Genomic DNA, 17,335 nt, shown 5'->3' with positions numbered 1-17,335 from the left:
ATATCATTGTCCAGCCTCTAAAACCCATCTTCATAATAGACCCATTCGACTCAGAAAGCTGCCTTCCTCCCACCATGCTCATGACATTCCACCGGCAAAGTCACATTGGCAGAATGGCATCCTTTGGTGCCACAGTTCACGTCCCATCAACACTCCTAGGAAATAGGAGTCTTTTGTACAGAAAAACAGGACAAATTACTTAACAATCAAATGCCCTTGGATCTTACACTGCATTTGAATAACTAAGCACCTTGAAGGGAGAGCAGTTGTGTCTGCGGCTTCCCGGAACATCTGCACAAATGCCACAGGGACCTGTGTCCTCGGGCTACGCAGGCTTTATCCAGAGCAGGCCAGGGTTCTGATGCCCAAGGACCCACGTCTGCATTCTCCTCAGGAAGCTCAGAGAACCGCACCCCACAGACTGAGCGCGGGGTTTCCTCTGCCATCAGTCCTGTTTACCTGCCTGGTGTCTCTGACACTTTAAACCCACTTGCTTGTTCCTCGCAGAGGTCACGCGCACACTTGGCTGTCCCCAGAACGGGTCACGCTCCCCAGGTTCAGGTGCCCCCTGGCAGGAATGCTGTCTCAGCCTGCGTTCCCGGGGAAGCCGGGACTCGCCCTGCACCTCTGAACTCAGGCATTCCGTTTTCTGGGTGGCCGCTTCTGTCCCCTGCACACGTCCCCAGGCTCTCGTTTGTATCCCGCGGCGTCTGGGACACACCACGTGAGAAGCGTGTCCAGGCTGTGCCGTGATTACAACGTAAAGACCAGTCCACATCCGGCCCTGCGCCCATCACGGTAAGGACTTTTGCTCCCTTGGTCTTCCCTCTGTCCCCGGCACTGAGTGCTGTGCCCAACAGGCAAGCTCAAAACAACAACAACAACAACAACAACAAAAGGAGATGTGGTGAAAACGTGGACGGGTGAATGAATGCATAAATATGCACATTCAGACAAAAGGACGGTGCGACACAGGTGGAAGACGCGGGTGGCTGCTGTTGCTGGCTCTTGAAGGCATCTTTGCCTTCCATCCGATTCCAGGATTTTAACCCCATCCCATTTGCTCTGCGGCAACAGTTTTAAAACAAAATCAAGTCATATGGCCACTTTTTATTGGGCAGGTCAAGAAACAGACTGGACACAAACACATTCGAAAGCACCAGGCACACGGAGCCAGTATTCCCCAAGGAAGGGCTGCCCCCGCCAAGCTTCGCGGAGCATCGGTGGGGTCAACGGGGCCGATCTGCGCCTGCACTCAGGGTGCACCGGGTCACCTCTTAGGCTGGAACCTTCCTCGGATTAATTTTTCATGCTGCAGCCTCACAGGAAACAGAAACAACAACAAACAGACCGTTGCTTTCTCTCCTCTGTGCCTGGTGCCAGTGGGATGAATTTCTGTTACTGTCTGCACGAGGTTTTGAGATTTTTCCTTTCCTTTCCCACTCTGAGTGCAACGGCTTTGGTAGCTCTTAGGGGAAATTAAAAATCAGGGTGGAAGGAGGGAGGGAATAATCTGGATCCCAAAGACAAAGATGAGCAGTATGGTGAAAATCCGCAGAGCTTTTAGCCTCCAGAGGGGGCCGGGCGGGTGGGGGCTGGTGAGAACCCAGGAATCCTGTTCTGGCCTCTGCAGGTTATCAGGTGGCTCGATGCTGCCACCTTCTGGGAACGGACGGCACTGCACCTGCCAGCACGTGGCCCTACTTCCAGAGGCTCTTCGGGGCCCCATGGGTTCCCATTCTTCTTCTTCTTGTTTTTTTAAGTAAACTTCGAAATCAAGTGCCGCGCACATATCGAAAAGTACACGGATCCTGGGAGTAAAACCTGATGAATTTTCACAACATAAGCACACCTGTGATGGCCACAGAGCGTGACCAACCTCCCAAAGGCCCCACCTCCCCACCGCGGTCACCACCAGCCTGGCCGCTGACACCATCGATTAGTTCTGCCTGTTTGAAAACCACTTCTAACCCTTTCCAGGTGAGGGTGAGGGATCCCAGGGGCCTGTACACACTGGAGGCTGTCCCCAGGGCTGGCCGTTGGCGGTGTGTCCGGTGTGGTCCTGGCAGCTGGGCCCGGCAGATACTAAATTTTATTATGTATTCAAGGAGGCTGCTCCTCTGCCCTCCTCCCGCGAGCCTCCTTCCCGTGCTGGGTTCATGGTGGGTGCTTGATATCGTTCACTGGTTTGAGCTAAATGAACGCCGTTTCCACGAGAGGAGAAATAAAGCTGCCAGCAGCAGAGGCGGGGACAACGTGGAGAGGGACACGAGGTGGAGGGAGAAAGGCCGATAAAGGGCAGGCACGGGACATTGTGGCTCCCAGGTGGGGCCGTGACTTTTCTGCAGGGAGAGGCGCGGTGAGCGGTTTCAGACTCCATCCACTTAAGCTCGCAGGAAGGTGGGTGGGAGCAAGGGGACGAGTCGGGGGGGGGGGGGGGGGGTAGGGTCCCAAGAGCCCAAGAGCGTTAACACTGGATTTCACGGCGGAAGGGGCACTTCCCTGCTCATTCCCCAGTGGTCCCCCCCATCCCCCACTCTTCAGGGCTCCAGGGAATGATCCACAGGACCTTGGGAATCCGGTTCTCATTCTCGTGGCTGAAGCTGGTCACATCCACCCACAAGTAGTGTAGCTCGGAATGAGCAACCACACTTGTGTATTCATTCAATGTGTATTTGAGCCACAAACGGGTACAGGGCACTCTGCGGTTAGAAGGCTCACAGTAAAACGGTGGGCCAAGACATGCTCAGAAATAACCATCAACGCCATAAGGAGGACGCTCTAGTGTGATAGGGAGGCGCGAGGTGCATGGGAATGAGGGACAAGGACGTCAAGGGCCCCCGCTGAGCTCGGAACCCGGTCCCGCGGGAGCAGCGTTCACACCATCGCCAAGCTCATTACTCAGATTCACAGCCAGTGTAACGTATTCCCTACGTGCTCATTCATTCACTCGACAAATGGCACCGGGGACAAACTTGCAGAAGCAACTGAGTTACTCACGCATCACAGTGACCGTGTACAGCCGAGGGCTTTATAAGGAAGTGGAAGATCTGAAACCACCCCGAAACCCCTTTGGCGTAGAAGCATCAACGGTGGGCGTCACGCAGGGTCTCTGCCTGCGGGGGCCCGGCTGGTTTCACTGTCATGGAGGCAACGCCGCGCTCTTTGCTCTGGCCCCGCTCTCCTGCTGCACCCTTAATGCCACCCCTAGAGGGGGCGCCTGGGTGGCTCAGTCGGTTGAGCATCCGACTCTTGATTTTGGCTCAGATCATGACCCCAGGGTCGTGGATTGAGCCCCATGTCAGGCTCCGTGCTAAGCGTGGAACCTGCTTAAGATTCTCTGTCTCCCCCTCTGCCCGCTCTCCCCTGCTTGCATTCTCTCTCTCTCTAAATAAATAATATAGTAAAAAAAAGAATTAAAAAAAAAATACCACCCCGCGTTTGCTGCAGCACGGGTATGTGCGAACAGAATGTTGGGGAGTGATGTTCTCTTCGGTACTTCCTTGACGGCTGGTCATGGAAAGCCACCTTTGTGCCACCAAGGTGGGAAGGGGGGGGGGGGCAGGTGGAAGGGCAGGGTGGGGAGGGTCAGTAATTATTAGGATAAATAAGGAATTCCAGAACATGGATTGATAGGCTATTTTAAGTGCCCCTATATAAAAAAAAAAAAAAAAAAAAAATGACTGTATACAAAGGAATGTACTAACTGGGATGTGGCTAACAGAATCCCAGGATTCGTCAGAGCCCCAACTAGCCACCGCAGATGACATTTCACGTACTCAGGAGGCCCTGGACAGCCCGCTGCCCGCTCCCTGGCCTGGTCAGCCGGCCCCTGTATAGATCTGGAAAGAAGAAAACAGAAAGCCCTGGATTTCTGAAAACAATCTCTAACAACTTTTCAGACTGATTTTGCAAACTTCCTCTTCCTTGCCCTGTGCTGAGGGCCGTCAGAATCACATAATTAGCCCGGGTCTGAGCATTAAGCAATAGCTCATTCTTTTTTTTTTTAAAAATTTTTTATTTTCAATGTTTATTTTATTTTTGGGACAGAGAGAGACAAAGCATGAACAGGGGAGGGACAGAGAGAGAGGGAGACACAGAATCGGAAACAGGTTCCAGGCTCTGAGCCATCAGCCCAGAGCCGGACGCGGGGCTCGAACTCACGGACCGCGAGATCGTGACCTGGCTGAAGTCGGACGCTTAACCGACTGCGCCACCCAGGCGCCCCAGCAATAGCTCATTCTTAAAATACTACCATTTCTAGGGGCGCCTGGGTGGCTTGGTCAGTGAAGCGTCTGATTTGGGCTCAGGTCACACATGATCTCCCCCCGCATCCGGCCCCCTCTGCTATCAGCATGGAGTCCGCTTCAGATCCTCTGTCCCGCTCGCTCTGCCCCTCCCCTGCCTGTACTCTCTGTCTCTCTTTCTCTCTCTCTCAAAAATAAACATTAAAAAAATACTGCCATTTCTATTTCTTAGCAACCAGCTAGCAGCATGGAAGGAGCCCTTACGGATACGGTGAGACCCAAGGTAAGTTTCTCTTCCCTTCCTTTGCCCCCAAGGCTCATTTCTGGTGTGATCAGAGAGACACATAAAAGCTTGGGGGACTGGAGCCCGTGGCGTTCTCAGTGATCAGCAGGCCACTGTTCTTGGTTGACAACAAACCACAGGGAGAATGTCACTTCGGGGAATGTCGTGTCTCCCCAGAGTTGTAGTTAAGAGCAACAAAACCTGACAGGATTCCTGGGCCTACCGCCGTCCCTCACCACTGTCCCTTACAGAGGGAGAGACAGGCTTCCTTACTGCAGTTCAGGGATGAGCTGGGTACGTCCCTCTCTGCAGCATGCCCCTGCGGCTTCCGTCCCGGGGACGTCCAGCCACAGCCAAAGCCCTCCCCTGGGTACTTCCTCCCGGGTACTTCCCTGCTTCTGAATCTAGGCTGTAAATGACTGCTTTTTTTTTTTTTTTTTCATTCTTTTTTCCTATTATAAGGTTATACGATCACTGTAAAAACTCTGGAAAAAAAGCAGGAGTGCCTTAAAAAGTAAGAAAATCACCAATAAGTTCATCTTCCAGAGAAAACTAGTGTTAACATGCTGGCATAGTTTTTTCTAGTCTTTTCTCTTGCTCTGCGTATGTGTATATATGCGTGTGTACATTTAAATACAGAGATATAGCCAAATTGCATCTATGATTCTGTATCATGCTTTTTTTTTTTTTTTCAGTTCTAGGTACTTCAGATGCATTTCTCCGTGTTACTAAACATTGCACGTAATATAATTTTAAAGAGTTGTACAGGGGCTAGACTTTATTTACTCTTTCTCAGAATGTGGGGGCGATAGGGCATATCTAAACGTGTAGCTACTTGAAATAACACGTGTACAGTTGGGTGCATAAGTTTGCATTTCTGATTATTCCCTTGGGCTAGGTTTCTAGAAGTACAATTAGTGTGTCCAAAAGTGTGAATGTTTCTAAGGCTCTCGCCGTATATCATCAAACTGCTTTTCGTAAAGGTTGTTCCAAACGGCCTCCCCGCAGCACAGGGGACGCTGTTCATCCCAGCCTCTCTGCTATACGGAAAATGGTGCCTCACTTCTGTTTCACTGTATTTCTTTGACTACCAGCGAGGGAAGCATTTTAGGGTAGGCCTCTTCATCATTTGCGTATCTTCTTTGGCAACTCTCCAGGGGACGTTAATTCTGGCTTGGTCAGTAACCTGGTATTTCTTTCTTTCTTTTTTTCTTTTTTTAATGTTTATTTATTTTTGAGACAGAGAGAGACAGAGCATGAGTAGAGGAGGGGCAGGGAGAGAGGGAGACACAGAATCTGAAGCAGGCTCCAGGCTCCAAGCTGTCAGCACAGAGCCCGACGCGGGGCTCGAACTCATGAGCTGTGAGATCATGACCTGAGCCGAAGTCGGCCATTTAGCCCACTGAGCCACCCAGGCGCCCCAGTAACTGGTATTTCTGATGCACAACAGCACATGTGCTGTCCCATGTGGGGGCACACCCAGCCCGGAGGCCAGCTTCTGGTGGAGGGTAAAGAGATCCATGAAAAGCTCAGAGTACAGACCTAAATGTGCAAGTGTGAAAGAGGGCCAGGACTCACTTAGAAAGCAGGAAAGAGTATTAGAACTACCTAAGACTTTGTGGTAAGTTGGTGAAACTTAGCCAGAATTACAGAGCGAATCCAGTGCTTAGAGTCGACAGAATTCCTCGCACGTGAGGCCCCTGAGAACCAAACAGGTTACTCGTCCACACGCGAGGTAGTGGCCCACATGGACATGGGACAGAGGCCTCGGGCTCCCAGGCTATCATTACTACATTCATTTGCTTGTTTGTTTATTTTTAAAGTAATCTTTACACCCACCACGGGGCTCAAACTCGCGACCCTAAGATCAAGAGTCACACGCTCCACCGATGGAGCCAGCCAGGTGCTCCTAGAGATAACTATCTTAGATGGTGGCCAGGGGGGTGAGAAATGAAAACAACAGGGAGTGGCAGTAGCCTCAAATCCCTCCCAGAAGGACAGGGCTAACCAAACGCTAACCAAGAGTAATACAGAAATAGACGTAGCAATCACTGTCAAAAAAACACCAGCATTCTTCCCAGAGCTAGAACAAACAATCCTACAATGTGTCTGGAACCACAAAAGGCCCCGAATAGCCAAAGCGATCCTCAAAAAGAAAACCAAAGCTGGAGGCATCACAATTCTGGACTTCAAGACGTATTACAGAGCTGTAATCAAGACAGTATTTGGTACCGGCACAGAAACAGACACTCAGATCAATGGAACAGAATAGAGAACCTAGAAATGGACCCACAAACGTATGGCCAACTCATCTCTGACAAAGCAGGAAAGAATAGCCAATGGAATAAAGACAGTCTCTTCAGCAAGTGGTGCTGGGAAAACCGGACAGCGACATGCAGAAGAACGAACCTGGACCACTTTCTTACACCAGACACAAAAATAAACTCAAAATGGATGAAAGACCTCAATGTAAGACAGGAAGCCATTAAAATCCTCGAGGAGAAAGCAGGCAAAAACCTCTTTGACCTTGGCCGCAGCAACTTCTTACTCAAAACGTCTCCAGAGGCAAGGGAAACAAAAGCAAACATGAACTATTGGGACCTCATCAAGATAAAAAGCTTCTGCACAGCAAAGGAAACAATCAGCAAAACTAAAAGCCAACTGATGGAATGGGAGAAGATATTTGCAGATGACAGATAAAGGGTTAGTATCCAAAATCTATAAAGAACTTATCAAACCCAACACGCAAAAAACCAAATAATCCAGTGAAGAAATGGGCAAAAGGTATGAATAGACGCTTCTCCAAAGAAGACATCCAGATGTCCAACTGACACATGAAAAAATGCTCCACAACACCCATCATCAGGGAAATTCAAATCAAAACCACAGTGAGATACCACCTCACACGTGTCAGAATAGCTAATATTAATAACTCAGGCAACAACAGATGTTGGCGAGGATGTGGAGAGAGAGGATCTCTTGCCTTGCTGGTGGGAATGCAAACTGGTGCACCTACTCTGGAAAACAGTATGGAGGTTCATCAAAAAATTAAAAATAGAACTACCCGACAACCCAGCAATGGCACTACTAGGCATTTATCCACAGGATACAGGTGTGCTGTTTCGAAGGGACACATGCACCCCGATGTTTATAGCAGCACTATCAACAACAACCAAAGGATGGAAAGAGCCTGAATGTCCAATGGATGAATGGATAAAGAAGATGTGGTATATAGATACAATGGAGTATTACTCGGCAATCAAAAAGAATGAAATCTTGCCATTTGCAACTACGTGGATGGAACTGGAGGGTATTATGCTAAGCGAAATTAGAGAAAGACAAATATCATATGACTTCACTCATATGAGGAATTTAAGATACTAAACAGATGACTATAAGCGAAGGGAAGCAAAAAGAATATAAAAACAGGGAGGGGTCAAAACAGAAGAGACTCTTAAATACGGAGAACAAACAGAGTGTTCCTGGAGGGGGTGTGGGAGGGGGGATGGGCTAAATGGGGAAGGGGCACTAAGGAATCTCCTCCTGAAATCAGTGTTGCACTATCTGCTAACTCACTTGGATGTAAATAAACAATAAGTAAATTTTTAAAAAAAGAAAGAACGAAAAAATAAAGTTCTGATTTAGATACGTGTCAGCAAAAACAGCTAATAAATAAAGAGACATAAATACACACGTGGTTGACAGGTCTCAGTTTTTCCTCCTAGGCCAGCTTGAAAAAGTTGTTTGAAGGTCTTCAAACATTCTGACTGGAGAATCCTGAATTTTACCACAGAAGGCGGGTGACTCTCATTTCGTCTACGGCTGACTGGTTTGTGGAGACACCCCTGATGAAAAGGCCATGTTCAGAGGCCGTCCTGGCCCCGATGTGATTTCACAGGAGAGTGACCCTAACAACTGCGTTGAGACACGGAGATAAGGGGAATTCCTGCAACTTCTTCAAGGTCAGATTTTGAGTACTTAAAATAAATGTCTCCTTTTTTGGGGGGGAGGGAGGGCACGGAATAGAATCTTACTATCTCGTAAAGAACTTTTAAAAAGGCACACAAAATACTGCACAGATATATTTCGAAGTACACCGGACAGCTGTCCCTTAAGGCTGATGGAAAAGCAAGTTCCAGGGGTGTCTGGAGGCTCTGTGGGTTAGAAATTCATTTCAACAGACACCAAGTCCTACCCCAAACGGGACTTGACAATTACATCCGAACGCCGCAAACATTTTTTCTCCTCGAATATAGTTCTCAAACCACTGTACAGGAGTCATAAAAGTAGCCAGGCCTTGTCTTATAGTTTAAAATAGTTAGCCATTGACTCATTTATTGGTTTGTTCACTGCTCCTGCAAATAACTTCAGAAGCACAAATGGGCCTTGGGGCCAGAAATCATTTACGGTCTCTGTTTCTAGACCTGCATCAGTAGGAAACGTTTCTCATGGTGTATTTTCTCTCTAGCCCAAGGAGGACACTTCCTTGTGGAAACATAAACTTCTTTCGTTTCATTTTTTTCTTTTAAGTAGGCTCCACGCCCAACATGGGGCTTGAACTCACGGCCCAGAGATCAAGAGTCTCACGCTCGACCGAGTGAGCCAGCCAGGAGCCCCGAAAAGCATAAACTTTTATCTGTTTATATCAAGGGCTTAAACTCAATTTAAACAAATATCCACTGAGAATGTACAGTCTCCACGATACTGTCACAGCAACAGGACACAATTCCCATCCTCACGGGGAAGTTTTAGCTGATGAGGTAAAGAGGTTTCCACAGAGAAGAAATTCAAGGCAGAATGGGAAAAGTCTCAAGGCACAAACATTCCGACTGAGGCTTAATGCTGTTAATGTATTCACTGTCCTTCCGATGTAATCAGTTTATTTTGACACATGAAGGGCTCTGGGACTAATGAGAAGAAAATTATTTTCAGCATTTAATTTGATGTATAAACTAAATGCGTTTTCTGTACCATAGACTCTTAATCTGTGTGTGTGTGCACAGAGAGAGGGAGCAGGTCTGAGGGGGGGTGAAGAGAGGGGGCTTTCATAATGCTTCATTTTGCAGAAACTAGACTGTAGTCTGCGTTACTAGAGATATTTATTTATTTTTCACGTTTACTTGTTTTTGAGAGAGAGACAGAGCATGAGCAGGGGAGGGGCACAGAGAGAGACACACCCAGAATATGAAGCAGGCTGCAGGCTCCGAGCTGTCAGCCCAGAGCCCAATACGGGGCTCGAACCCACGAACCATGAGATCACGACCTGAACCGAAGTTGGACACTCAACCGACTGACCCACCCAGGCACGCTACAAACAGATATGCTTAAGTCAAATATCCTTTACACATTCAAATACACACGCACACATACATCTATACATAGCCATGCTCTTGACTATCAAGATAGAAGATATATGATGTAGGTCAGATATTTGTACAAGGCAATTGCCACGCTCTACAGAAGGTTTGCGGCGACGCACAAAGTTCTATTAACAGATTTTAAATAAGTTGGTCTTTTTTTCCCCTTAGAGTCTATTCAGACATTTCTTTCCTTTCTCTTTTTTCTTTATTTATTTTTTGATTAAAAAAATTTCTTTTCGTGTTTGTTTATTTTTGAGAGAGAGACAGAGCATGAGCGGGGGAGGGGCGGAGAGGGGGGAGACACAAAATCTGAAGCAGGACAGAGCTGGACGCGGGGCTTGAACTCACGAACCACGAGATCATGACGTGAGTCGAAGTTGGACGCTTAACTGAGCCACCCAGGAGCCCCTGAGATTTTTAAAGTAATATATTTTTTATATATCAAAATTTTAAAAACACATATCCTTTGACCCAGCATTTTCATGTCGGGACTTGGACTTACAGATATAAACCCAAATACCAGCTGAGAACACAGACAGTGAGAGTCACCTGACTCTTTTTTTTTTTGTAACAGCAATTGGAAAAATAGGTGATTGCTTACATAAATCACGGGAGATCCATTATGATGGGGTACTGTGCGTAAATTACAAAGGATGGGGGGTCGGCACATGCTGATGTAGAAAGATCACTAGGATACATTATTAAATCAAAAAAGCAAAAAGGCATGTGTGTAATATATGCCATGTTTTAAAAATAAGTCTATCAACAGAAACATGGAGGTAATGCAAAATGTTTTTCTGGAAGAGACCAAAAGAAGCCATTAACAGGTTGAGGGGGGGACGGGGGGAGGGTGGCCTGCAGGGAGTGAGACTTCGATGTTCAGTTTCTGTGCAGTTAAGAAAAAAACTCTTGACCTTAGACATGCGTTACTTTATTATTTTGTATTTTTAAGTTGTTAACATGGGTTATCTGGACGAAGAGATCATCAGATTTTTTTTTTTCCCTTTTTTTCTCTGCAATTAAAAAATAGTCTAGGGGGTGCCTGGGTGGCTTAGTCAGTTAAGCGTCTGGCTCTTGATTTCAGCTCAGGCTGTGCTCTCACGGGTTGTGAGTTCGAGCCCCAGGTCGGCCTCTGCACTGAGTAAGCGTGGAGCCCGCATAGGATTCCCTCTGTCCCTGCCCCTCCCGTGCATGAGTGTGCTCTCTCTCTCAAAATAAATAAATAAACATTAAAAACAAATAGTGTAACAGATGCTGAATTAAAGATACAAAAAACAAAATACAACCATAATTGAAAAAAAAACCAGGAATTATGCTCCTGATGGTATGGCAGACAAAATAACCTAAATTATTGTCCTGCTGATAAATAAGTGAAAAAGCCAGACAAGTTATAAAAAAAGAATTGTTTTAAAGGTGTCACTGAGCTGGTAAACTAAGAAATGAGGTTGAAATATCAAATGAAAGCTAATAGATGGACCTTCACTAAAGAGCATGAAAGATATTCTAAAATATATATTTCAGATAAAGGGGAAATAATTTCAGATGTTAAGGTCAAAGACATAAAAAGGAAGAGTGAGGGGGCACTTGGGTGGCTCAGTCGGTTGAGCATCTGACTTCGGCTCAAGTCACGATCTCACGGTTCGTGAGTTCGAGTCCCGCGTCAGGCTCTGGGCTGACAGCTCAGAGCCTGGAGCCTGCCTCAGATTCTGTGTCTCCCTCTCTCTCTGTCCCTCTCCTGCTCATGCTCTGTCTCTCTCTCTCTCTCTTGCTCAAAAATAAACACTTAAAAAATTTAAAAGGAAAAAAAGGAAGAGTGAGAAAAAAGCTATCAGTAAGTATCCAGACTCTGTGCAATTGCATTAAACTCCCAACAGATATTTTTGTGGAATGTGACAGGGTGAATCTAAAATTCATATGGAAGGGCAAAAGATTTGATCACAGCCAAGCTATTCCTAAAGAAAAAGAACAAAGTAGGACTACCCTTACCAGACAGTAAGACTCGTAAAATTAAAATAACAAAGCCAATAAATAACGAGCACAGCAAAAAGCAAACGAACCAACAGACAGAATAAAGATCCTATAAACAGGCCCTTGTATATATACGCAGAAACATGACATTGATGGAGAGGCAACTAAAGATCAGCAAGGCAATGCGTGGACGGGTCCACTGAGGGCACTGAGACACTAAAAGCAACAAACAGCCCTAAAGGAAAAAAATCATTAAAATTTCCTGCATTAACTTCAGAGTTTCTGCTCGTCAAAAGACACCATAAAAATTAGAGAAATTGAGACCCGGGAAAAAATACTTGCAATACATATAGCTGGAAAAGGATTAGCATCCAGAATATTTTCAAAGTTCCTACAGTCAATAGAAGACAACCCAGCAACGCATAAAGGACACAGATAGGGATTTACCGGAAGGGAAAACACACCGGTCCCCTAGACACGTTGATAACTGCTAAGCTTCACTGAGTGCGCAATGTCTCTCATTTCAACCGTGACCCACAAACGGATCCATCACAGCCGCGCGGTAATGGGGACCTCACCTCTGCTCGCATGAGCACAGGTTTATGTGAGCAGTCTGAAAACAAGCGGGGTGTTCCTGAGTGAGGTCGGGCACGTGCATACCCCGCGGTTCAGGAGCTCAGCTCTTAGGGACACACGCCAGACACGTGCTGACACTGCATGTCAGCAAATACGTACCGGAACACTCACCGTCAGGCTTGGCGCATTGTTGCACAAAACACTCCACCAGCCACGAGTGGCGGATGGACACATAAACCGTGTTCTGCGCTGGAAATCCCACGCCACGTGAGCGAATACCACACAGCGGGGAAACAGAAACGCAGCGTAACTCTGTGCACCAGTGTCGATGCGCCCCCAAAAATGCTGAGCGAGGACAGCGAGAGGGAATACACGAAATATGATTCTACACATATAAAGCTCACACACAAGAAAACCAAAAAACACACACTGTTTCAAAACTACATACAGGGGCGCCTGGGTGGCGCAGTCGGTTAAGCGTCCGACTTCAGCCAGGTCACGATCTCGCGGTCCGGGAGTTCGAGCCCCGCGTCAGGCTCTGGGCTGATGGCTCAGAGCCTGGAGCCTGTTTCCGATTCTGTGTCTCCCTCTCTCTCTGCCCCTCCCCCGTTCATGCTCTGTCTCTCTCTGTCCCAAAAATAAATAAACGTTGAAAAAAAAAAATTTAAAAAAAAAAAAAAAAAACTACATACAGAGGTGATAAATTTATAAGGAGAAGAAAGTGAATAATGCAGGATAGGGGTTGGCCAGGGAAGGGGCGGTGAGTTAGGGACAGAGTAAGACCGGGTAGGGGACCCTGGGTGTTCTAAGGGACTGGAGTACTCCTTCTCAAACTGAGAAGGAGGGTGCAGCGATGTTCACTTTATTCTTTGAATTGTATAAGACATTATACAATATATACATATATATTTATCATATGTACATGCAATATTATATATGTATACACATACATATATATATGTATACACATACATATATATATGTATACACATATACATATATACAATATACATATGTATATACATATACATATGTGTATACATATGTACATATACATATATACAATATATACATATATATTTATCATATGTACATGCAATATTATATATATGTATACATATATATGTATATATGTATACACATACATATATATGTATACACATATACATATATACAACATACATATGTATATACATATACATATGTATATACATATGTACGTATGTACATATACATATATACAATATATATTTATCATATGTACATGCTATATATATGTATATGCATATATATGTATATGTGTATGCATATATATGTGTATATGTATATACATATATATGAATACACATATACATATATACAGTATACATATGTATATACATATACATATGTATATACATATGTACGTATGTACATATACATATATACAATATATAAATGTATATTTATCATATGTACATGCAATATTATATATGAATACATATATATGTATATATGTATACACATACATATATATGTATACACACATAGACGTATGTACATATACATATATACAATATATACATATATATTTATCATATGTACATGCAATATTATATATATGTATATGCGTATATATGTATATACATATATATGTATACACATATACATATATATATATATGACGTATTTCATGGGGGGAAAAAGCGCACATATACCTTGCTGACCATAATGGGGAATAGGTTATAGGCCAATAGGGAGAAAATTTATCAATGGATTTACAATGGGATTCCCCGGCTTTAATCCATTATCTGCTTTTCCCAGAGTCATCTATCCAGGCACGATTCAGTCAGGCTTAGAAAAAGAGCTTACATCGAGTGTGGCCAGATGGTAAACACCACCTGAAACGAGACACTGTAAAAAGCCATGCAACATTATGAGCGCTTGTCTCTGCCTCACAAGTAAACGGCTCAGTTACTTAACTCCGCTAAACAGACAAGAGCTGAGGGCAAGATTCTGTGCGAACCTGCAATCTCACAGGCTAGAAGTGAAACGAAGCAACAGAAATGGCACTTCACGCGGCGAAGGCTGACAGTGACCTCCGAAGTACACTTGAAAACCGGAAGTCTGCCACGACCTCCACTCACCTTGGTCCCCGGAAGAACTGGCACCTGCTTTCGGTTGTCGTTCACGGAACCAAGTTCTTTTGCAAAGGGGGACAAATGCTCACCTGTGCTTGACCATTTTTTGATCATGGCAAAAATGACTGAAGAATCTCGCGTAGAACAAGTGCATGACAGCGTGTTCCTTCCCTCCGATGTACAAATCCACAGGCATCCAGTAATCTGCCAAGGCGGCGCTAAAAGGGCTGGAAGAAAGAGAAACGGTCGTTTTTTTAAAAACCCACTTTGCCTCGGGGCGCCTGGGTGGCGCAGTCGGTTAAGCGTCCGACTTCAGCCAGGTCACGATCTCGCGGTCCGGGAGCTCGAGCCCCGCGTCAGGCTCTAGGCTGATGGCTCAGAGCCTGGAGCCTGTTTCCGATTCTGTGTCTCCCTCTCTCTCTGCCCCTCCCCCGTTCATGCTCTGTCTCTCTCTGTCCCAAAAATAAATAAACGTAAAAAAAAACCCACTTTGCCTCAATTACATAAATCAGACAGACCCACTGTAATCTGCATACGCCCTGAAACAGATTATGTCAGAGAAACACTTGTTTTCTTTTCAAAAACATTGTAAGAGAAAAACTTATCTACTAAAGGAAAGTCAGGTCCGTGTTAAATTCAGAAATTTATAAAAACTGTTTCAGAAGTTGCTGCTGACAATTTAACAAATGCCGATTTCCATATACAATGGAGACAAGAGGAAAACATAGCAGCAAAAAAAGGTATTTCTGGGAAAGAGGTATTTCTGTAAAACGCATATTTGAATATGTGGATTTATGTTGTAGGTTTTATTCCGATAAGGCAATTGGGATGTGTGAGTTCTTACCAACAGGGGGCAATATGGCATTTACGAGGAGATTAACAGGTAGACACTACATGTACATTTTAAAACGGGAATTCAATCTTACTTTTCAAAGCAGCGTTAAAACACAGATAGTCAGCGAGAGCCTGCATACGGTCTCCTGCATGCAAGGAGTATAGTTAGGGTAACCATCACAAAATCGGGCCAACATCTCTCTCTCACCTAACGGATGCTATCAGTGACAGAGATCCTACAAGAAAGGCCTCCTCACACTCCCTGGGGAGTAAAGAAAGTACTACTTCCCTCTATTTTCTGGCTGGGACCCTGAAGGGGGGAGTCTGTGAGTATGCAGAGGTGTGTGCGGGTGTGCATGTGCCTGTGTCGTGGGGAGGGGAGCAGAGCTGGCTGAGGACCTTTACCTTTTTTGAATGTTTATTTATCTTTGAGAGAGAGACACACACAGAGCGCAAGGGGCAGAGAGCAAGGGAGACGCAGAATCCGAAGCAGGCTCCAGGCTCTGAGCTGTCAGCACAGAGCCAGACACAGGGCTCGGACCCACGAACCACGAGATCATGACCTGAGCTGAGGTCGGATGCTAAACTGACCGGAGCCACCCAGGCACCCCTGGCTGAGGACCTTTAACCCCAAGATAATGTGCTTCCTTGAGCTCATCCAATGAAGTAAGCCTCTGCCTTCGGAGGATCTGTACTCCGTGGTTTCAAATATGGGTGAATTCTCTTCCCTACACCTCAAAACAATATTTTCCCTCAGCACGGACTCGGCTCAGGCCACAAGACAGAGCCTGCCGCTCAGCAGGTAAACCTGGCCAACCGCCCGCATTTGCGCCTTCATGCAGCCGGGTTTTCTCCAGTCACCATGCCAGAATTCTGGTAAAACTCAAACAATTTTTGTTCTTTGTGAGTAACGGTTCCTCAGAAAAATCCAGCTGCCGATCCATGTGCCAGAAGAGAAAGGGAGGTCAAGGGTGAGACTCCTCGGGAACACGAGTGTGGGGTGCATTAAGACATGGAAAGTAGCCATTGCCCCGGGATTTACCCCGGAAGCCAGGCGGTAAGCACTCAAGCCGTGCTAAAACTAGCAGCTGCATTCTTATGATGTGCTAAAGGGTGTTCCCAGATCGGGGGGCTGTGAAGGCCCCAGAGGCGTCTCTCGCCAGTCAAGGGTCCGCGCTGATGTAGAGCTTTCATCCTCTGTAAGAAGGTTTTCCTTGAACCATTCTGACAGGTAGAGCCTGACGGCCCTGGCATTCTGAGCAGCTGCTACCGGACGGATGGTGCCAACAGCTCCTTCTAGAAGGAAGAGCCAGAAAAGGGGCCCTCTTCCCAGCCGCGGCAGTCCCCGGGCATCGTGGCTTAGCTGGCTATGGTTTACTCAGGGTCCGCTCATTCCTGGATGGCCTGAACTCAAATTACAGACTGGCCATCTCGCAGGGCGGGACTCTGGCATGGGGAGGGCCAGAGCACCCACCTCACTGGAAATGTATTCTTTTTCAATGATGAAGGAAAAGGAGTGGGGGGGGGGGGCGTTCTGATATGCAGACTACGGGGCTGGAGAGCAATGGTTCTCTTGAGGATGACAGCAGGCTGCCAAGGTCTTTGATGCATGGTGGGTGCGATCTTAAGTGCTCTGCGACAGCCTTCTTTGCTCATTCTCTTTACCCTCTCTCCCTACGGCTCTTTCCCTTATTCATTTATTTCTCTTTGCCTAAGAAACACGCACAGGGCTGAAAACTCAGGCAGTACCGAGAGGTCTGCGATTTCAACACTGGTCTCCGGCCCCCTGCCTTCGTGAGCACCACCCCGCCTCGCCCTTAGCCACTTGGAATTCTTGTAGCCGTTTCTTCCGGCAATTCCACCCTTTACTGATTTATCGATTTTAGAAATTACCGAGTGTATGTGACCAGAGGCAATGCTCCCTAGCTCTCTCGCACTCCCTACTTC

The 17,335-nt window shown here is 46.3% G+C and overlaps 1 protein-coding gene across 7 annotated transcripts in view; it reads right to left on the bottom strand.

Annotated features, from left to right (window-relative positions):
* The window catches only part of LARS2 (leucyl-tRNA synthetase 2, mitochondrial), a 190,162-nt gene that overhangs the window by 34,024 nt on the left and 138,803 nt on the right, over positions 1–17,335 (bottom strand). For all 7 annotated transcript variants that reach the window (XM_047851020.1, XM_047851019.1, XM_047851021.1 and 4 more), the window contains one exon: positions 14,644–14,781. In XM_047851020.1, coding sequence (XP_047706976.1) covers positions 14,644–14,781 — 138 coding nt within the window. The remainder of the gene's footprint in view (positions 1–14,643; positions 14,782–17,335) is intronic.

Source organism: Prionailurus viverrinus, chromosome A2 (assembly GCF_022837055.1).
Source record: "Prionailurus viverrinus isolate Anna chromosome A2, UM_Priviv_1.0, whole genome shotgun sequence".
Classification (NCBI taxonomy): Eukaryota; Metazoa; Chordata; class Mammalia; order Carnivora; family Felidae; genus Prionailurus; species Prionailurus viverrinus.
This window is presented reverse-complemented; position numbering and strand designations above follow the sequence as displayed.